The 21,054-nt window shown below is 55.7% G+C and overlaps 1 protein-coding gene across 4 annotated transcripts in view; it reads left to right on the top strand.

Moving 5' to 3' along the window:
• Positions 1–1,692: 1,692 nt before the first annotated feature.
• LOC116955844 (rho guanine nucleotide exchange factor 11-like) overlaps positions 1,693–21,054 on the top strand; it is a 123,630-nt gene continuing 104,268 nt past the window's right edge. Inside the window, exons 1-2 of one of the 4 annotated variants that reach the window (XM_076053626.1) lie at positions 1,693–1,785; positions 20,145–20,365. In XM_076053626.1, the coding sequence (XP_075909741.1) occupies positions 20,342–20,365 (24 nt within the window). In that variant the 5' untranslated portion in view covers positions 1,693–1,785; positions 20,145–20,341. Of the gene's footprint in view, positions 2,292–20,141; positions 20,366–21,054 lie in introns of all 4 variants that reach the window. The other 3 variants (XM_076053625.1, XM_076053624.1, XM_076053623.1) reach the window with 3 other exon arrangements.

Here is a 21,054-nt window from a genome sequence, read left to right as displayed (position 1 = left end):
AAACTACAACATCAGCTGGTTGCTCTTAAACTAGTCCTGAATACCTCCAAAACCAAGGTGCTATGCTTCTCACCAGGACTAAAGCAGGAAGTTATTTTTCCTCAATTGCATTCCGTTAAATAATTATCAAATAGTGCAAGTCAAGATCTATAAGTGTCTTGGGGTCATCCTGCATTCAAAACTGAATTTTGAAGATGACATTGATTATATTGCTAAAAAGACAAAAATTAAAATTGGTTTTCTGTATCGACACAAGCACTGCTACCCCCTACTGTTCCGTTTGGAATTGATAAAAGCTACCATACCGCCTCTACTTGACTACTGTGATATCGTGTATAAATCAGCCCCAAGTACTGTACTGAAGAAGCTTGATTCCATCTATCACTCGGCCTTAAGATTTACATTGAACTGCCCATATAGGACTCACCACTGTGATCTCTACATTGGTTCAAACTTAACATCTCTTTATGTTCGACGGCTTGTGCACCAGATCTTATTTATTCACGATGTACTTACAAAAAAATCCGCAGACTACCTGCTGGATCTCCTCTCTGTTTCAAAGAACAAATTTGACCTCAGGCCTTCGCTCATTTACCAGCTTCACATTCCCTATTGCCGTACAAAAACTGGAGGAAGGGCCTTTGCTATTGATGCCCCCAGGGTCTGGAATGCAATTGCCAATAAACTGCAACTTGAATCACTACCAATGAGATCTTCTCTCAAAACTGCTCTAGAGGAGTTGTAAACCCCAAGCTGCCACTGCTATTCATTGGCGTAAAATAAAATAAAATGTTTCGCCCCGGATGACGCTGCAAAGTATTATCTGTATTCAGATTTAGCGTGCTAATCTTAAAGGTGCATTGAAAAATTTGATACTCCGACTGATGCTTCTGTTGTTGTGGAGTAACTCATGCAGCCAGCTATGGCTCTAGGGTTTGGTGTTACATGTTATTTATGTAGTTTATTGTAAAAATTCGGTCACAGTCCCTATGACCACTGTTACGTTGCAATTATGGCTTTATTTTTTGGTGATTTCGAAAACGTTTTTTTTGGTTTGGACGTGTTTGTTTTGTTGTAGTACGGAGTTAGACTGATGGCCTTAATCTAAGTTTTCTTGTTGTTGTTGTTGTTTGACTTGCATCCCACTGGGATTTTTTGCACACAGCGTTGGTGTACGGTGCTTTTTTCAGGAATATTTTGATGTTTTTTTCCTGGATTTGTCTGTTTGCACAGTCACTTTAAGATGTTTTTCTTGTTCATGTTTTAGTTTGTTGCAGTTGCACCCGATTCAAGAGCCGATTGGCTCACAGGGCTATACCAAATAAATGAACTATGAACTAACTATGAACTATGATTGGCTCACAGGGCATTACAAAATAAATGAAACTGAAATGAAATGAACCTGAACCACCTCTTCGAAGGCCGGAGGGGGTGGTGGCCAGCAACCACGCCCGGCCGCCTTTGTCTCCCTGGAGTTGAGTCATCGCGCTGTGTACTCATTCGAGGCTGAGTCGATCTAGGGGATGCCAGGGGTTGCGGAGGTGCTGGCGGGGGGGGGGGGTTGGCGGAGGCGCGCTAACCGCTGCACCACCGCTCCCTTCCATTGTCCCTCACGCCCACCCGTCTAGGACCACGCCCACTCGGTTGTTACCCCGCCCACTGCGCTGTGACCACGCCCACCAACGTGTCGGCCCCTCCCCCTGCACCCTTCCCCCGCACCCCCAGGTGGCTCAGTGCGCATGCGCGACCCCGCCTATTGGAATGCGTGCGAGCCTGGTTCCCTGTGTGAGTGAGACAGATAAGACGTGCACAGACACACACTTAGACACACACTTAGACACACAGACACACACTTAGACACACACTTAGACACACAGACACACACTTAGACACACAGACACACACTTAGACACACAGACACACACTTAGACACACACACACTTAGACATAGTAGTCACACACACAGACACACACAGACAGACACACACACAGACAGAGACAGACACAGACAGACACACACACAGACACACAGACAGACACACAGACACACACACAGACACACAGACACACACACAGACACACAGACAGACACACACACAGACAGACACACAGACACACACACAGAGACACACACAGACATACAGACACACAGACACACAGAGACACACACACAGACACAGACAGACACAGACAGACAAAGTAGTCGACACGCGTAGCGAGACAGAACGAGGAACCGAGAGAGGGACGCGGCGCTGCTCTGCGAGAGACGGGGGGACTGCTGCAGTGGAGTGGTGAGTGGAGAGTCTGTAGGAGTGGAGAGTCCGTAGGAGTGGAGAGTCTGTAGGAGTGGAGAGTCTGTAGGAGTGGAGAGTCTGTAGGGGTGGAGAGTCTGTAGGAGTGGAGAGTCTGTAGGAGTGGAGAGTCTGTAGGAGTGGAGAGTCTGTAAGAGTGGAGAGTCTGTAGGAGTGGAGAGTCTGTAGGAGTGGAGAGTTTATAGGAGTGGAGAGTCTGTAGGATTGGAGAGTCTGTAGGAGTCTGTAGGAGTGGAGAGTCTATAGGAGTGGAGAGTCTGTAGGAGTGGAGAGTCTGTAGGAGTCTGTAGGAGTGGAGAGTCTATAGGAGTGGAGAGTCTGTAGGAGTGGAGAGTCTGTAGGAGTGGAGAGTCTGTAGGAGTCTGTAGGAGTGGAGAGTCTATAGGAGTGGAGAGTCTGTAGGAGTGGAGAGTCTGTAGGAGTGGAGAGTCTATAGGAGTCTGTAGGAGTGGAGAGTCTATAGGAGTGGAGAGTCTGTAGGAGTGGAGAGTCTGTAGGAGTGGAGAGTCTGTAGGAGTGGAGAGTCTGTAGGAGTCTGTAGGAGTGGAGAGTCTATAGGAGTGGAGAGTCTGTAGGAGTGGAGAGTCTGTAGGAGTCTGTAGGAGTGGAGAGTCTATTAGAGTGGAGAGTCTGTAGGAGTGGAGAGTCTGTAGGAGTGGAGAGTCTATAGGAGTCTGTAGGAGTGGAGAGTCTATAGGAGTGGAGAGTCTGTAGGAGTGGAGAGTCTGTAGGAGTGGAGAGTCTGTAGGAGTGGAGAGTCTGCAGGAGTGGAGAGTCTATAGGAGTGGAGAGTCTATAGGAGTGTAGAGTCTATAGGAGTGTAGAGTCTGTAGGAGTGGAGAGTCTGTAGGAGTGAAGAGTCTATAGGAGTGGAGAGTCTGTAGGAGTGGAGAGTCTGTAGGAGTGGAGAGTCTGTAGGAGTGGAGAGTCTGTAGGAGTCTATAGGAGTGAAGAGTCTATAGGAGTGGAGAGTCTGTATGAGTGGAGAGTCTGTAGGAGTGGAGAGTCTGTAGGAGTGGAGAGTCTGTAGGAGTGGAGAGTCTATAGGAGTCTATAGGAGTGGAGAGTCTGTAGGAGTGGAGAGTCTATAGGAGTGGAGAGTCTATAGGAGTCTGTAGGAGTGGAGAGTCTGTAGGAGTGGAGAGTCTGTAGGAGTGGAGAGTCTATAGGAGTGGAGAGTCTGTAGGAGTGGAGAGTCTGCAGGAGTGGAGAGTCTATAGGAGTGGAGAGTCTATAGGAGTGGAGAGTCTATAGGAGTGGAGAGTCTATAGGAGTGTAGAGCCTGTAGGAGTGGAGAGTCTGTAGGAGTGAAGAGTCTATAGGAGTGGAGAGTCTATAGGAGTGGAGAGTCTGTAGGAGTGGAGAGTCTGTAGGAGTGGAGAGTCTGTAGGAGTGGAGAGTCTGTAGGAGTCTGTAGGAGTGGAGAGTCTATAGGAGTGGAGAGTCTGTAGGAGTGGAGAGTCTGTAGGAGTCTGTAGGAGTGGAGAGTCTATAGGCGTGGAGAGTCTGTAGGAGTGGAGAGTCTGTAGGAGTGGAGAGTCTGTAGGAGTCTGTAGGAGTGGAGAGTCTGTAGGAGTGGAGAGTCTGTAGGAGTGGAGAGTCTGCAGGAGTGGAGAGTCTATAGGAGTGGAGAGTCTGTAGGAGTGGAGAGTCTGTAGGAGTGGAGAGTCTGTAGGAGTGGAGAGTCTGTAGGAGTCTGTAGGAGTGAAGAGTCTATAGGAGTGGAGAGTCTGTAGGAGTGGAGAGTCTGTAGGAGTGGAGAGTCTGTAGGAGTGGAGAGTCTGTAGGAGTCTATAGGAGTGGAGAGTCTGTAGGAGTGGAGAGTCTGTAGGAGTGGAGAGTCTATAGGAGTGGAGAGTCTGCAGGAGTGGAGAGTCTGCAGGAGTGGAGAGTCTATAGGAGTGGAGAGTCTATAGGAGTGGAGAGTCTATAGGAGTGTAGAGTCTGTAGGAGTGGAGAGTCTGTAGGAGTGGAGAGTCTATAGGAGTGGAGAGTCTATAGGAGTGGAGAGTCTGTAGGAGTGGAGAGTCTGTAGGAGTGGAGAGTCTGTAAGAGTGGAGAGTCTGTAGGAGTGGAGAGTCTGTAGGAGTCTGTAGGAGTGAAGAGTCTATAGGAATGGAGAGTCTGTATGAGTGGAGAGTCTGTAGGAGTGGAGAGTCTGTAGGAGTGGAGAGTCTGTAGGAGTCTGTAGGAGTGGAGAGTCTGCAGGAGTGGAGAGTCTGCAGGAGTGGAGAGTCTGCAGGAGTGGAGAGTCTATAGGAGTGGAGAGTCTATAGGAGTGGAGAGTCTATAGGAGTGAAGAGTCTATAGGAGTGGAGAGTCTATAGGAGTGGAGAGTCTATAGGAGTGGAGAGTCTATAGGAGTGGAGAGTCTATAGGAGTGGAGAGTCTGTAGGAGTGGAGAGTCTGTAGGAGTCTGTAGGAGTGGAGAGTCTGTAGGAGTGGAGAGTCTGTAGGAGTGGAGAGTCTATAGGAGTGGAGAGTCTGTAGTAATCTGTAGGAGTGGAGAGTCTGTAGGAGTGGAGAGTCTCTGGGAGTGGAGAGGCTGTAGGAGTGGAGAGTCTGTAGGAGTGGAGAGTCTGTAGGAGTCTGTAGGAGTGGAGAGTCTATAGGAGTGGAGAGTCTATAGGAGTCTGTAGGAGTGGAGAGTCTAGGAGTGGAGAGTCTGTGGGAGTGGAGAGTCTGTGGGAGTGGAGAGTCTGTAGGAGTGGAGAGTCTGTGGGAGTGGAGAGTCTGTGGGAGTGGAGAGTCTGTAGGAGTGGAGATTCTGTAGGAGTGGAGAGTCTGTAGGAGTGGAGAGTCTGTAGGAGTGGAGAGTCTGTGGGAGTGGAGAGTCTGTGGGAGTGGAGAGTCTATGGGAGTGGAGAGTCTGTAGGAGTGGAGAGACTGTAGGAGTGAAGAGTCTGTAGGAGTGGAGAGTCTGTATGAGTGGAGAGTCTGTAGGAGTGGAGAGTCTATAGGAGTGGAGAGTCTATAGGAGTGGAGAGTCTGTAGGAGTCTATAGGAGTGGAGAGTCTGTAGGTGTGGAGAGTCTGTAGGAGTGGAGAGTCTGTAGGAGTGGAGAGTTTGTATGAGTGGAGAGTCTGTAGGAGTGGAGAGTCTGTAGGAGTGGAGAGTCTATAGGAGTGGAGAGTCTATAGGAGTGGAGAGTCTATAGGAGTGGAGAGTCTGTAGGAGTCTATAGGAGTGGAGAGGCTGTAGGTGTGGAGAGTCTGTAGGAGTGGAGAGTCTGTAGGAGTCTGTAGGAGTGGAGAGTCTGTAGGAGTGGAGAGTCTGTGGGAGTGGAGAGTCTGTAGGAGTGGAGAGTCTGTAGGAGTGGAGAGTCTATAGGAGTGGAGAGTCTATAGGAGTGGAGAGTCTATAAGGGTGGAGAGTCTGTAGGTGTGGAGAGTCTGTAGGAGTGGAGAGTCTGTAGGAGTCTGTAGGAGTGGAGAGTCTGTAGGAGTGGAGAGTCTGTAGGAGTTAAGAGTCTGTAGGAGTCTGTAGGAGTGGAGAGTCTGTAGGAGTGGAGAGTCTGTATGAGTGGAGAGTCTGTGGGAGTGGAGAGTCTGTAGGAGTCTGTAGGATTGGAGAGTCTGTAGGAGTGGAGAGTCTGTAGGAGTCTGTAGGTGTGGAGAGTCTGTAGGAGTGGAGAGTCTGTAGGAGTGGAGAGTCTGTGGGAGTGGAGAGTCTGTAGGAGTGGAGAGTTTATAGGAGTGGAGAGTCTGTAGGAGTGGAGTGTCTATAGGAGTGGAGAGTCTGTAGGAGTGGAGAGTCTGTGGGAGTGGAGAGTCTGTAGGAGTCTGTAAGAGTGGAGAGTCTGTAGGAGTGGAGAGTCTGTAGGAGTGGAGGGTCTGTAGGAGTGGATAGTCTGTAGGAGTCTGTAGGAGTGGAGAGTCTAGGAGTGGAGAGTCTGTAGGAGTGGAGAGTCTGTAGGAGTGGAGAGTCTGTAGGAGTGGAGAGTCTGCAGGAGTGGAGAGTCTGTAGGAGTGGAGAGTCTATAGGAGTGGAGAGTCTGTAGGAGTCTGTAGGAGTGGAGAGTCTGTAGGAGTGGAGAGTCTGTGGGAGTGGAGAGCCTGTGGGAGTGGAGAGTCTGTAGGAGTGGAGAGTCTGTAGGAGTGGAGAGTCTGCAGGAGTGGAGAGTCTGTAGGAGTGGAGATTCTATAGGAGTGGAGAGTCTGTAGGAGTCTGTAGGAGTGCAGAGTCTGTAGGAGTGGAGAGTGTGTAGGAGTGGACAGTCTGTAGGAGTGGACAGTCTGTAGGAGTGGAGAGTCTGTAGGAGTCGAGAGTCTATAGGAGTGGAGAGTCTGTAGGAGTGGAGAGTTTGTAGGAGTGGAGAGTCTGTAGGAGTGGAGAGTCTGTAGAAGTCTGTAGGAGCAGAGAGTCTGTAGGAGTGGACAGTCTGTAGGAGTCTGTAGGAGTGGAGAGTCTGTAAGAGTGGAGAGTCTGTATGAGTGGAGAGTCTGTAGGAGTCTGTAGGAGTGGAGAGTCTGTAGGAGTGGAGAGTCTGTAGGAGTGGAGAGTCTATAGGAGTGGAGAGTCTGCAGGAGTGGAGAGTCTGTAGGAGTGGAGAGTCTGTAGGAGTCTGTAGAAGTGGAGAGTCTGTAGGAGTGGAGACTCTCCACTGTAGGAGTGGAGAGTCTGTAGGAGTGGAGAGTCTGAAGGAGTGGAGAGTCTGTAGGAGTGGAGAGTCTATAGGAGTGGAGAGTCTGCAGGAGTGGAGAGTCTGTAGGAGTGGAGAGTCTATAGGAGTGGAGAGTCTGTAGGAGTCTGTAGTAGTGGAGAGTCTGTAGGAGTGGAGAGTCTGTAGGAGTGGAGAGTCTGTATGAGTGGAGAGTGTGTAGGAGTGGAGAGTCTGTAGGAGTGGAGAGTCTGTAGTACGGAGTGGAGAGTTTGTAGGAGTGGAGAGTCTGTAGGAGTCTGTAGGAGTGGAGAGTCTGTAGGAGTCTGTAGGAGCGGAGAGTCTGTAGGAGTGGAGAGTCTGTAGGAGTCTGTAGGTGTGGAGAGTCTGTAGGAGTGGAGAGTCTGTAGGAGTGGAGAGTCTGTGGGAGTGGAGAGTCTGTAGGAGTGGAGAGTTTATAGGAGTGGAGAGTCTGTAGGAGTGGAGTGTCTATAGGAGTGGAGAGTCTGTAGGAGTGGAGAGTCTGTGGGAGTGGAGAGTCTGTAGGAGTCTGTAGGAGTGGAGAGTCTGTAGGAGTGGAGAGTCTGTAGGAGTGGAGAGTCTGTAGGAGTGGATAGTCTGTAGGAGTCTGTAGGAGTGGAGAGTCTAGGAGTGGAGAGTCTGTAGGAGTGGAGAGTCTGTAGGAGTGGAGAGTCTGCAGGAGTGGAGAGTCTGTAGGAGTGGAGAGTCTATAGGAGTGGAGAGTCTGTAGGAGTCTGTAGGAGTGGAGAGTCTGTAGGAGTGGAGAGTCTGTAGGAGTGGAGAGTCTGAAGGAGTGGAGAGTCTGTAGGAGTGGAGAGTCTATAGGAGTGGAGAGTCTGCAGGAGTGGAGAGTCTGTAGGAGTGGAGAGTCTATAGGAGTGGAGAGTCTGTATGAGTCTGTAGTAGTGGAGAGTCTGTAGGAGTGGAGAGTCTGTAGGAGTGGAGAGTCTGTATGAGTGGAGAGTGTGTAGGAGTGGAGAGTCTGTAGGAGTGGAGAGTCTGTAGGAGTGGAGAGTCTGTAGTACGGAGTGGAGAGTTTGTAGGAGTGGAGAGTCTGTAGGAGTCTGTAGGAGTGGAGAGTCTGTAGGAGTCTGTAGGAGCGGAGAGTCTGTAGGAGTGGAGAGTCTGTAGGAGTCTGTAGGAGTGGAGAGTCTATAGGAGTGGAGAGTCTGTAGGAGCAATGTTCACTCAAGCGCTGTCTTCTGGACAGTCCTGTTTATTCACCTGAAGAAGGCTACTTGTGTTGTGGCCGAAACGTCGTGAGAATCTTGTTTTGTTATGTTTTATTTTTATTATTTTATTTACATTCTACGTGACTTTACCGAAAGAACCAAGAAGACTTGGACTGGCTAGAAAGACGTGGACTGGCTGGAGAGACGTGGACTGGCTAGAGAGAGACATGGACTGGCTAGAGAGACGTGGACTGGCTAGAGAGACGTGGACTGGCTAGAGAGACGTGGACTGGCTAGAGAGAGACGTGGACTGGCTAGAGAGACGTGGACTGGCTAGAGAGAGACTTGGACTGGCTAGAGAGACGTGGACTGGCTAGAGAGACGTGGACTGGCTAGAGAGACGTGGACTGGCTAGAGAGAGACGTGGACTGGCTAGAGAGACGTGGACTGGCTAGAGAGAGACTTGGACTGGCTAGAGAGACGTGGACTGGCTAGAGAGAGACTTGGACTGGCTAGAGAGACGTGGACTGGCTGGAGAGAGACGTGGACTGGCTAGAGAGAGACGTGGACTGGCTAGAGAGACGTGGACTGGCTGGAGAGAGACGTGGACTGGCTAGAGAGACGTGGGCTGGCTAGAGAGAGACGTGGACTGGCTAGAGAGACGTGGACTGGCTAGAGAGAGACGTGGACTGGCTAGAGAGACGTGGACTGGCTGGAGAGAGACGTGGACTGGCTAGAGAGACGTGGACTGGCTGGAGAGAGACGTGGACTGGCTAGAGAGAGACGTGGACTGGCTAGAGAGACTTGGACTGGCTAGAGAGAGACATGGACTGGCTGGAGAGACGTGGACTGGCTGGAGAGACGTGGACTGGCTAGAGAGAGACGTGGACTGGCTAGAGAGACGTGGACTGGCTAGAGAGACGTGGACTGGCTAGAGAGAGACGTGGACTGGCTAGAGAGACGTGGACTGGCTGGAGAGAGACGTGGACTGGCTAGAGAGACGTGGACTGGCTAGAGAGAGACTTGGACTGGCTAGAGAGACGTGGATTGGCTAGAGAGAGACGTGGACTGGCTAGAGAGACGTGGACTGGCTGGAGAGAGACGTGGACTGGCTAGAGAGACGTGGACTGGCTAGAGAGAGACGTGGACTGGCTAGAGAGACGTGGACTGGCTAGAGAGACGTGGACTGGCTGGAGAGAGACGTGGACTGGCTAGAGAGACGTGGACTGGCTAGAGAGATGTGGACTGGCTAGAGAGACGTGGACTGGCTGGAGAGAGACGTGGGCTGGCTAGAGAGACGTGGACTGGCTAGAGAGAGACGTGGACTGGCTAGAGAGACGTGGACTGGCTAGAGAGACGTGGACTGGCTAGAGAGAGACGTGGACTGGCTAGAGAGACGTGGACTGGCTAGAGAGAAGTGGACTGGCTAGAAAGACTTGGACTGGCTAGAGAGACGTGGACTGGCTAGAGAGACGTGGGCTGGCTAGAGAGAGACGTGGACTGGCTAGAAAGACTTGGACTGGCTAGAGAGAGACTTGGACTGGCTAGAGAGACGTGGACTGGCTAGAGAGAGACGTGGACTGGCTAGAGAGACGTGGACTGGCTAGAAAGACGTGGACTGGCTAGAGAGACGTGGACTGGCTAGAGAGACTTGGACTGGCTAGAGAGACGTGGACTGGCTAGAGAGACGTGGACTGGCTAGAGAGAGACGTGGACTGGCTGGAGAGAGACGTGGACTGGCTAGAGAGACGTGGACTGGCTAGAGAGACGTGGACTGGCTGGAGAGAGACGTGGACTGGCTAGAGAGACGTGGACTGGCTAGAGAGAGACTTGGACAGGCTAGAGAGACGTGGACTGGCTAGAGAGACTTGGACTGGCTAGAGAGAGACGTGGACTGGCTAGAGAGAGACGTGGACTGGCTAGAAAGACGTGGACTGGCTAGAGAGACTTGGACTGGTTAGAGAGACGTGGACTGGCTAGAAAGACGTGGACTGGCTGGAGAGAGACGTGGACTGGCTAGAGAGAGACGTGGACTGGCTAGAGAGACGTGGATTGGCTAGAGAGACGTGGACTGGCTAGAGAGAGACGTGGACTGGCTAGATAGACGTGGACTGGCTAGAGAGACGTGGACTGGCTAGAGAGAGACTTGGACTGGCTAGAGAGACTTGGACTGGCTAGAGAGACGTGGACTGGCTAGAGAGACGTGGACTGGCTAGAGAGACGTGGACTGGCTAGAGAGAGACGTGAACTGGCTAGAGAGACATGGACTGGCTAGAGAGAGACCTGGACTGGCTAGAGAGACGTGGACTGGCTAGAGAGACGTGGACTGGCTAGAGAGACGTGGACTGGCTAGAGAGACGTAGACTGGCTGGAGAGAGACGTGGACTGGCTAGAGAGACGTGGACTGGCTAGAGAGAGACGTGGACTGGCTAGAGAGACGTGGACTGGCTAGAGAGACGTGGACTGGCCGGAGAGAGACGTGGACTGGCTAGAGAGACGTGGACTGGCTAGAGAGATGTGGACTGGCTAGAGAGACGTGGACTGGCTGGAGAGAGACGTGGGCTGGCTAGAGAGACGTGGACTGGCTAGAGAGAGACGTGGACTGGCTAGAGAGACGTGGACTGGCTAGAGAGACGTGGACTGGCTAGAGAGAGACGTGGACTGGCTAGAGAGACGTGGACTGGCTAGAGAGACGTGGACTGGCTAGAAAGACTTGGACTGGCTAGAGAGACGTGGACTGGCTAGAGAGACGTGGACTGGCTAGAGAGAGACGTGGACTGGCTAGAAAGACTTGGACTGGCTAGAGAGAGACTTGGACTGGCTAGAGAGACGTGGACTGGCTAGAGAGAGACGTGGACTGGCTAGAGAGACGTGGACTGGCTAGAAAGACGTGGACTGGCTAGAGAGACGTGGACTGGCTAGAGAGACTTGGACTGGTTAGAGAGACGTGGACTGGCTAGAGAGACGTGGACTGGCTAGAGAGAGACGTGGACTGGCTGGAGAGAGACGTGGACTGGCTAGAGAGACGTGGACTGGCTAGAGAGACGTGGACTGGTTGGAGAGAGACGTGGACTGGCTAGAGAGACGTGGACTGGCTAGAGAGAGACTTGGACAGGCTAGAGAGACGTGGACTGGCTAGAGAGACTTGGACTGGCTAGAGAGAGACGTGGACTGGCTAGAAAGACGTGGACTGGCTAGAGAGACTTGGACTGGCTAGAGAGACGTGGACTGGCTAGAAAGACGTGGACTGGCTGGAGAGAGACGTGGACTGGCTAGAGAGAGACGTGGACTGGCTAGAGAGAGACGTGGACTGGCTAGATAGACGTGGACTGGCTAGAGAGACGTGGATTGGCTAGAGAGAGACTTGGACTGGCTAGAGAGACTTGGATTGGCTAGAGAGACTTGGACTGGCTAGAGAGACGTGGACTGGCTAGAGAGACGTGGACTGGCTAGAGAGACGTGGACTGGCTAGAGAGAGACGTGAACTGGCTAGAGAGACGTGGACTGGCTAGAGAGAGACCTGGACTGGCTAGAGAGACGTGGACTGGCTAGAGAGACGTGGACTGGCTAGAGAGACGTGGACTGGCTAGAGAGACGTGGACTGGCTGGAGAGAGACGTGGACTGGCTAGAGAGACGTGGACTGGCTAGAGAGAGACGTGGACTGGCTAGAGAGACTTGGACTGGCTAGAGAGAGACGTGGACTGGCTAGAGAGACGTGGACTGGCTAGAGAGAGACGTGGACTGGCTAGAGAGACGTGGACTGGCTAGAGAGAGACCTGGACTGGCTAGAGAGACGTGGACTGGCTAGAGAGACGTGGACTGGCTAGAGAGAGACGTGGACTGGCTAGAGAGACATGGACTGGCTAGAGAGAGACGTGGACTGGCTAGAGAGACGTGGACTGGCTAGAGAGACGTGGACTGGCTGGAGAGAGACGTGGACTGGCTAGAGAGACGTGGACTGGCTGGAGAGAGACGTGGACTGGTTAGAGAGACGTGGACTGGCTAGAGAAAGACGTGGACTGGCTAGAGAGAGACTTGGACTGGCTAGAGAGACGTGGACTGGCTAGAGAGACTTGGACTGGCTAGAGAGACGTGGACTGGCTAGAGAGACGTGGACTGGCTAGAGAGACTTGGACTGGCTAGAGAGACGTGGACTGGCTAGAGAGACGTGGACTGGCTAGAGAGAGACTTGGACAGGCTAGAGAGATGTGGACTGGCTAGAGAGACGTGGACTGGCTGGAGAGAGACGTGGACTGGCTAGAGAGACTTGGACTGGCTAGAGAGACGTGGACTGGCTAGAGAGACTTGGACTGGCTAGAGAGACGTGGACTGGCTAGAGAGACTTGGACTGGCTAGAGAGACGTGGACTGGCTAGAGAGACGTGGACTGGCTAGAGAGAGACTTGGACAGGCTAGAGAGATGTGGACTGGCTAGAGAGACGTGGACTGGCTGGAGAGAGACGTGGACTAGCTAGAGAGACTTGGACTGGCTAGAGAGACTTGGACTGGCTAGAGAGACTTGGACTGGCTAGAGAGACTTGGACTGGCTAGAGAGACTTGGACTGGCTAGAGAGACGTGGACTGGCTAGAGAGACTTGGACTGACTAGAGAGACGTGGACTGGCTAGAGAGACGTGGACTGGCTAGAGAGAGACGTGGACTGTCTAGAGAGACTTGGACTGACTAGAGAGACGTGGACTGGCTAGAGAGACGTGGACTGGCTAGAGAGACTTGGACTGGCTGGAGAGACGTGGACTGGCTAGAGAGACGTGGACTGGCTAGAGAGACGTGGACTGGCTAAAGAGACGTGGACTGGCTAGAGAGACTTGGACTGGCTAGAGAGAGACTTGGACTGGCTAAAGAGACTTGGACTGGCTAGAGAGACTTGGACTGGCTAGAGAGACGTGGACTGGCTAGAGAGACGTGGACTGGCTAGAGAGACTTGGACTGGCTAGAGAGAGACTTGGACTGGCTAAAGAGACGTGGACTGGCTAGAGAGACTTGGACTGGCTAGAGAGACGTGGACTGGCTAGAGAGACGTGGACTGGCTAGAGAGACTTGGCCTGGCTAGAGAGAGACGTGGACTGGCTAGAGAGACGTGGACTGGCTAGAGAGACGTGGACTGGCTAGAGAGACTTGGACTGGCTAGAGAGAGACTTGGACTGAGCCCTGGTCAACTGATGGCCAATGCCACAATGCCCCGTGTAACACACGTGTGGTACATGTGTTACTTGTACGTTACATGTGTGGTAGATGTGTGTTATATTTGTGACACGTGTGTTACATGCGTGGTGCGTGTTTGTTACACTGGTGTACATGTTGTGACACACGTGTTACCTGCGTGTCACCACCTCTGCGTGAACCCACGTGGGGAGCGGTGGCGCAGTGGTTGGCGCTGCGCTGTGAACCCCGGTGACCCCGGTGACCCCATTGACCCCGGTGACCCCATTGACCCCGGTGATCCTGCTGACAGCGGTGACCCCGCGTTCGGCCCCTGTCGGTTTGGCGGTGCTGGCTTTTGTGATAGCGGCGGTGGCAAGCTGCTCGAGGTGCACCTAGCCTGGCACAAACGAACGACTTGAGTTGTTGCTCCGGTTGTTGTGGTTGTCGGCTGCGGTGGTGGTGGTAGCGGTGGAGTTGGGGTGCGGTCGTGCGGAGCAGTGATCGCACCGCTCCGCCACCCGAGCCTCCCCTAGGTCGACTCGGCCTCAAAAGAGTTCCCCCTGCGGTAAACATCGGCACTGGGGATACAAAGGCGGCCGGGCGGGTCGTTGGTGCTGACAACCCCCAACACCGTCGTGTGCCTCGGTGCCGGCCTTCCGAGGTGCTTCTGCGCTTGCCCTGACAGCCTGCGCAAGGCTACACGGGGGACCTTTGTCTTTGGCGTTGTGCCTCTGCTCTTCCCTCCCTCTCTCTACCATTTCCTCCACCTGCTCCTCCTGCGAGTCGTTCCCTGTTCCGTTCCTGTGCGGACGTTTCGATATGAGCCAATCCCAGGAACCCAACGAGGAACCCCCTTCCGAACACCACGGCGAGAATCGCCACAATCGTCGCTGCGGTAGCGAAGGAGCTGTCCGTGCCTCGGGTGTGCTGGCTGGCTGGCTGGCTGCTGGCCGGTCTCCTGTCCACCCCCAACTCTGTTGTTGTTGTGAGCGGCTGCTGTGGGACGTTGCCAGCACAGCTGCCTGGCCGGCTGTCCCCGCGTCTCTGGGTCGCTTGGCCACGTCCGGCGCGATGGAAGTTCGACACGCGTGCACCTGCACGGGATTTCCCCGCGTGGCAAGAAACGGATCCGGTCTGGGGATTCCACTCGGCCGGTCTCGGCCTAGGCACGTGTACCTGGTGCCGTGTGTACCTGGTGCCGTGTGTACCTGGTGCCGTGTGTACCTGGTGCCGTGTGTACCTGGTGCCGTGTGTACCTGGTGCCGTGTGTACCTGGTGCCGTGTGTACCTGGTGCCGCGTGTACCTGGTGCCGTGTGTAAACACACCAGCGTTGGTGCGTACGCGGCGCCGGCCACCCCAAGCCCGCTCGTGTGCCGCGGTGCCCGTCCTCGTAGGCGCAGCTCCTCAACTGCTGACAGCACTTGCCCCGACGGTCTGTGTGGGCTACGCGGGGGACCTTTGCCCGTGTCGTGTGCGAGAACCGGAGCCGGAGTCTCCGTTTCACCGGAACGCGGATTCGGTGCTGACTCACCGCACCGGTGGCTGGTACCGCGTCTACAGGAAGTGTGCACGCCATTGATTGGGCAGTGTACCAGTGTCTCTGTGTGTGTGTACGAGTGTGTGTGTACTAGTGTGTGTGTGCTAGTGTGTGTGTACGAGTGTGTGTGTACTAGTATATGTGTACCAGTGTGTGTGTACTAGTATATGTGTACTAGTATATGTGTACTAGTGTGTGTGTACTAGTGTGTGTGTACCAGTGTGCGTGTACTAGTATATGTGTACCAGTGTGTGTGTACTAGTATATGTGTACCAGTGTGTGTATACAAGTGTGTGCGTACTAGTGTGTGTGTACAAGTGTGTGTGTACTAGTGTGTGTGTACTAGTGTGTGTGTACTAGTGTGTGTGTACTAGTGTGTGTGTACTAGTGTGTGTGTAGCGGTTGGCACGTTGCGCCATGAACCCCGGCGACCCGGGTTCGATTTCCGCTCATGGCCAACAGCAGTGACGATTATCTGAACCGGTCATGGGCCTCACCTAGGTCAACTCAGCCTCAAATGAGCACCTGGTGCAATGTGTAAATATCGCCACTGGGGAGACAAAGGCGGTCGGGCGTGGTGCTGGTCACCCACCCCCTCGTGTACCGTTCCGGCCTTCATAGGTGCTCGCTAACAGCACTTGCCCAAGAGTCCGTTCAGCCTGTCGGGGGGACCTTTGTCTTTATATCTCCATGGGTTTCCCCTTCACTGTACTTTCGACGCCGTGGGAACGAATTAGGCCCTGTAACGCGCATTTCCTTAACTCGCTTAACGACCAAATCGCTTAACAGCCAATTCCCGTCGCTATCGGGGGTTTCTGCCGTCGACATCGAGTTTACACATCCCACCAGCCTCCAACTCGGACCGCAGTCCGGCACTCGCGTGTCTCTCGTCTACTGCTGCTACTACGACTGCTACCGCCGCCGTGGTTGCTGCTCCCTTGAACCTCACTCAGAGATTCCTCCACCTGCATCGAGGGCTCGGTCCCGGACCAGGCTCCGTGCACGATTTTTCCAATTTCCCGGGGACCCCCCGGCCTGCAGCGGTTGGCCCCGCCCTGCAGCGGTTGGCCCCGCCCTGCAGCGGTTGGCCCCGCCCTGCGGCGGTTGGCCCCGCCCTGCGGCGGTTAGCTCCGCCCTGCGGCGTTAGCCCCGCCCGCCCTGCGGCGGTGAGCCCCGCCCTGCGGCGGTTGGCTCCGCTCTGCGGCGGTTGGCCCTGCCCTGCGGCGGTTACTCCACGCTGCTGCGGTTAGCCCCGCCCTGCAGCGGTTGGCCCCGCCCTGCGGCGGTGAGCCCCGCCCTGCGGCGGTGAGCTCCGCCCTGCGGCGGTTACTCCGCGCTGCTGCGGTTAGCCCCGCCCTGAGGCGGTTGGCCCCGCCCTGAGGCGGTTGGCCCCGCCCTGCGGCGGTTGGCCCCGCCCTGCGGCGGTTGGCGCCGCCCTGCGGCGGTTGGCCCCGCCCTGCGGCGGTTGGCCCCGCCTTGCGGCATTAGCCCCGCCCTGCGGCGGTTGGCCCCGCCCTGCGGCGGTTGGCCCCGCCCTGCGACGGTTACTTTGCGCTGCTGCGGTTAGCCCCGCCCTGCGGTGGTTAGCCCCGCCCTGCGGCGGTGAGCCCCGCCCTGCGGCGGTTGGCCCCGCCCTGCGGCGGTTACTCCGCGCTGCTGCGGTTAGCCCCGCCCTGCGGCGGTTAGCCCCGCCCTGCGGCGGTTGGCCCCGCCCTGCGGCAGTTGGCCCCGCCCTGCGGCGGCTAGCCCCGCCCTGCGGCGGTTGGCCCCGCCCTGCGGCGGTTGGCCCCGCCCTGCGGCGCTTGGCCCCGCCCTGCGGCGGTTGGCCCCGCCCTGCGGCGGTTGGCCCCGCCCTTAGGCGGTTGGCCCCGCCCTGCGGCGGTTGGCCCCGCCCTGCGGCGGTTGGCGCCGCCCTGCGGCGGTTGGCCCCGCCCTGCGGCGGTTGGCCCCGCCTTGCGGCATTAGCCCCGCCCTGCGGCGGTTGGCCCCGCCCTGCGGCGGTTGGCCCCGCCCTGCGACGGTTACTTTGCGCTGCTGCGGTTAGCCCCGCCCTGCGGTGGTTAGCCCCGCCCTGCGGCGGTGAGCCCCGCCCTGCGGCGGTTGGCCCCGCCCTGCGGCGGTTACTCCGCGCTGCTGCGGTTAGCCCCGCCCTGCGGCGGTTAGCCCCGCCCTGCGGCGGTTGGCCCCGCCCTGCGGCAGTTGGCCCCGCCCTGCGGCGGCTAGCCCCGCCCTGCGGCGGTTGGCCCCGCCCTGCGGCGGTTGGCCCCGCCCTGCGGCGCTTGGCCCCGCCCTGCGGCGGTTGGCCCCGCCCTGCGGCGGTTGGCCCCGCCCTGCGGCGCTTGGCCCCGCCCTGCGGCGGTTGGCCCCGCCCTGCGGCGCTTGGCCCCGCCCTGCGGCGCTTGGCCCCGCCCTGCGGCGCTTAGCCCCGCGTAGCGCAAGAACCCAACCACGAGCCGAGTTCGATTCCCGCTCACGGCCACTGACAACACCGGTGGTGACGATTATTTGAACCCCTAGGTCGACTCGGCCTCAATGAGCGACTCGTTGCGGTGTGCAGTGAACGTCACCGCCGGAGAGACAAAGGCGGCCGGGCGTGGCGCTGAACACCCCCCTCCCCCCCCCCCCTTCTGTGTGCACCACAGCGCCGGCCTTCGTAGGCGCTCGCTAACGGCGCTCGCCCCTACTAGTCGGGGATTTTGGTGCGAGTGTGTGGGTGAGCGATGGTGACGGGCACCGGCTCCCGGTGAGGGTCCCCGCACCGTGCCTCGCGGACGTCGCCGACCCCCGGTGTTTACGGCTCGGGGCTCCCGCCGTGGGCTAATAAGGCCGTGTCACGGTGTCACCACCATTTAGGGTGGGCGGCTGGGCGGGTGGGTGGGTGCTGGCCACCCACCCCCTGGTGTGCTGTGCCGGCCTTCATAGGTGCTACTCGCTAACAGCACTTGCCCCAACGGTCTGTGAAGGCTACATGGGGAATCTTTGTGTTTGTGCTAGGGTAAGCAGCTAGGCGGGTGTATCTGTGAGTCTGTGGGTCTCTGTGTGAGTCTGTGGGTCTCTGTGTGAGTCTGTGGGTCTTTGTGTGAGTCTGTGGGTCTTTGTGTGAGTGTGTGGGTCTCTGTGTGAGTGGGTCTCTGTGTGAGTCTGTGGGTCTCTGTGTGGGTCTGTGGGTCTTTGTGTGAGTGTGTGGGTCTCTGTGTGAGTCTGTGGGTCTCTGTGTGGGTCTGTGGGTCTTTGTGTGAGTGTGTGGGTCTCTGTGCGAGTCTATGGGTCTCTGTGCGACTCTGTGGGTCTCTGTGCGAGTCTGTGGGTCTCTGTGCGAGTCTGTGGGTCTCTGTGCGAGTGTGTGGGTCTCTGTGTGAGTCTGTGGGTCTCTGTGTGAGTCTGTGGGTCTCTGTGAGAGTCTGTGGGTCTCTGTTTGAGTCTGTGGGTCTCTGTGCGAGTCTGTGGGTCTCTGTGTGAGTCTGTGGATCTCTGTGAGAGTCTGTGGGTCTCTGTGTGAGTCTGTGGGTCTCTGTGTAGGTCTTTGTGTGAGCCTGTGGGTCTCTGTGTGAGTCTGCGGGTCTCTGTGTGAGTCTATGGGTCTCTGTGTGAGTCTGTGGGATTTTGTGTGAATCTATGGGTCTCTGTGTGAGTCTGTGGGTCTCTGTGTGAGTCTGTGGGTCTCTGTGTGAGTCTGTGGGTCTCTGTGTGAGTCTGTGGGTCTCTGTGTGAGTGTGTGGGTCTCTGTGTGAGTCTGTGGGTCTCTATTAGAGTCTGTGGGTCTCTGTGTGAGTCTGTGGGTCTCTGTGTGAGTCTGTGAGTCTCTGTGTGGGTCTCTGTGTGGGTCTCTGTGTGAGTCTTTGGATCTCTATTAGAGTCTGTGGGTCTCTGTGTGAGTCTGTGGGTCTTTGTGTGGGTCTCTGTGTGGGTCTCTATGTGAGTCTGTGGGTCTCTGCGTGAGTCTGTGGGTCTCTGTGTGCGTCTGTGGGTCTCTTTGTGAGTCTGTGGGTCTCTGTGTGAGTCTGTGGGTCTCTATTAGAGTCTGTGGGTCTCTGTGTGAGTCTGTGGGTCTCAGTGTGAGTCTGTCGGTCTCTATTAGAGTCTGTGGGTCTCTGTGTGAGTCTGTGGGTCTCTGTGTGGGTCTCTGTGTGGGTCTCTGTGTGAGTCTGTGGGTCTCTGTGTGGGTCTGTGGGTCTCTGTGTGAGCCTGTGGGCCTCTGTGTGAGTCTGTGGGTCTCTATGTGAGTTTGTGGGTCTCTGTGTGAGTCTGTGGGTCTCTGTGTGAGTGTGTGGATCTGTGGGTCTCTGTGTGAGTCTCTGTGCGAGTCTGTGGGTCTCTGTGTGAGTCTGTGGGTCTCTGTGTGGGTCTCTGTGTGAGTCTGTGGGTCTCTGTGTGGGTCTGTGGGTCTCTTTTAGAGTCTGTGGGTCTCTGTGTGAGTCTCTGTGTGAGTCTGTGGGTCTCTGTGTGAGTCTTTGGGTCTCTGTGTGAGTCTGTGGGTCTCTGTGAGAGTCTGTGGGTCTCTGTGTGGGTCTCTGTGTGAGTCTGTGGGTCTCTGTGTGGGTCTGTGGGTCTCTATTAGAGTCTGTGGATCTCTGTGTGAGTGTGTGGGTCTCTGTGTGAGTCTGTGGGTCTCTGTGTGGATCTCTATTAGAGTCTGTGGGCCTCTGTGTGGGTATGTGGGTCTCTATTAGAGTCTGTGGATCTCTGTGTGAGTGTGTGGGTCTCTGTGTGAGTCTGTGGGTCTCTGTGTGGGTCTCTATTAGAGTCTGTGGGCCTCTGTGTGGGTCTGTGGGTCTCTATTAGAGTCTGTGGGTCTCTGTGTGAGTGTGTGGGTCTCTGTGTGAGTCTGTGGGTCTCTGTGTGGGTCTCTATTAGAGTCTGTGGGCCTCTGTGTGGGTCTGTGGGTTTCTATTAGAGTCTGTGGGTCTCTATGTGAGTCTGTGGGTTTCTATGTGAGTCTGTGGGTCTCTGTGTGGGTCTCTATGTGAGTCTCTGTGTGGGTCTCTATGTGAGTCTGTGGGTCTCTGTGTGGGTCTCTGTGTGGGTCTCTGTGTGGGTCTCTGTGTGAGTCTGTGGGTCTCTATGTGAGTCTGTGGGTCTCTATGTGAGTCTGTGGGTCTCTATGTGAGTCTGTGGGTCTCTGTGAGAGTCTGTGGGTCTCTATGTGAGTCTGTGGGTCTCTATGTGAGTCTGTGGGTCTCTATGTGAGTCTGTGGGTCTCTATGTGAGTCTGTGGGTCTCTGTGGATCTCGGCGATGCCCGCTTGTGGTCTCCGACACGGCCACTGTCAACAAAACCTCCGGTTTACCTCGCCAGCTGAACTCTTGCGATTGTGACCCTTGACCCCCCCCCCCCAGCAGAGTGTGAGCAGGACCGAAACCTCCCCCTCCTCTTGCCTGTGACCCGGTGGGTGACCTGGTGGGTGACCCGGTGGGTGACCTGGTGGGTGACCTGGTGGGTGACCCGGTGGGTGACCTGGTGGGTGACCTGGTGGGTGACCTGGTGGGTGACCTGGTGGGTGACCCGGTGGGTGACCTGGTGATCTCTGCTATTTGCCATGGACGATACGGAGATGGACCTGGTGAGATGGTGCAGCCGGGTGTTGGCTCACTCGCTCAGTCACTCGCTCGCTCAGTCACTCACTCAATGAGTCGCTCGCTCAGTCACTCGCTCGCTCAGTCACTCGCTCGCTCAGTCACTCGCTCGCTCGCTCACTCATTCACTCGTTCACTCGCTCACTCACTGGGTCGCTCGCTCAGTCACTCACTCGCTCGCTCACTCATTCACTCGTTCACTCACTCACTAAGTCGCTCGCTCACTCACTCACTCACTGAGTCGCTCGCTCAGTCACTCACTCGCTCGCTCAGTCGCTCGCTCGCTCACTCATTCACTCGTTCACTCGCTCGCTCAATTACTCGCTCACTCAGTCAGTCGCTCACTCGCTCATTCACTCACTCACTCACTCAATGAGTTGCTCGCTCAGTCACTCACTTGCTCGCTCAGTCACTCGGTCGCTCGCTCACTCATCCACTCGTTCACTCACGGAGTCATTCGTTCAGTCACTCACTCGCTCGCTAAGTCACTAGCTCACTTGCTCACTCGCTCACTCACTGAGTCGCTCGCTCAGTCACTCACTCGCCCGCTCACTCATTCACTCGTTCACTCGCTCACTAAGTGGCTCACTCAGTCACTCACTCACTAAGTCGCTCGCTCACTCACTCACTCACTGAGTCGCTCGCTCAGTCACTCACTCGCTCGCTCAGTCACTCG

The sequence above is a fragment of the Petromyzon marinus genome, chromosome 62, assembly GCF_048934315.1.
Source record: "Petromyzon marinus isolate PM22_M1 ecotype Great Lakes invasive population chromosome 62, UKy_Petmar_22M1.pri1.0, whole genome shotgun sequence".
NCBI classification, from domain to species: Eukaryota; Metazoa; Chordata; class Hyperoartia; order Petromyzontiformes; family Petromyzontidae; genus Petromyzon; species Petromyzon marinus.
This window is presented reverse-complemented; position numbering and strand designations above follow the sequence as displayed.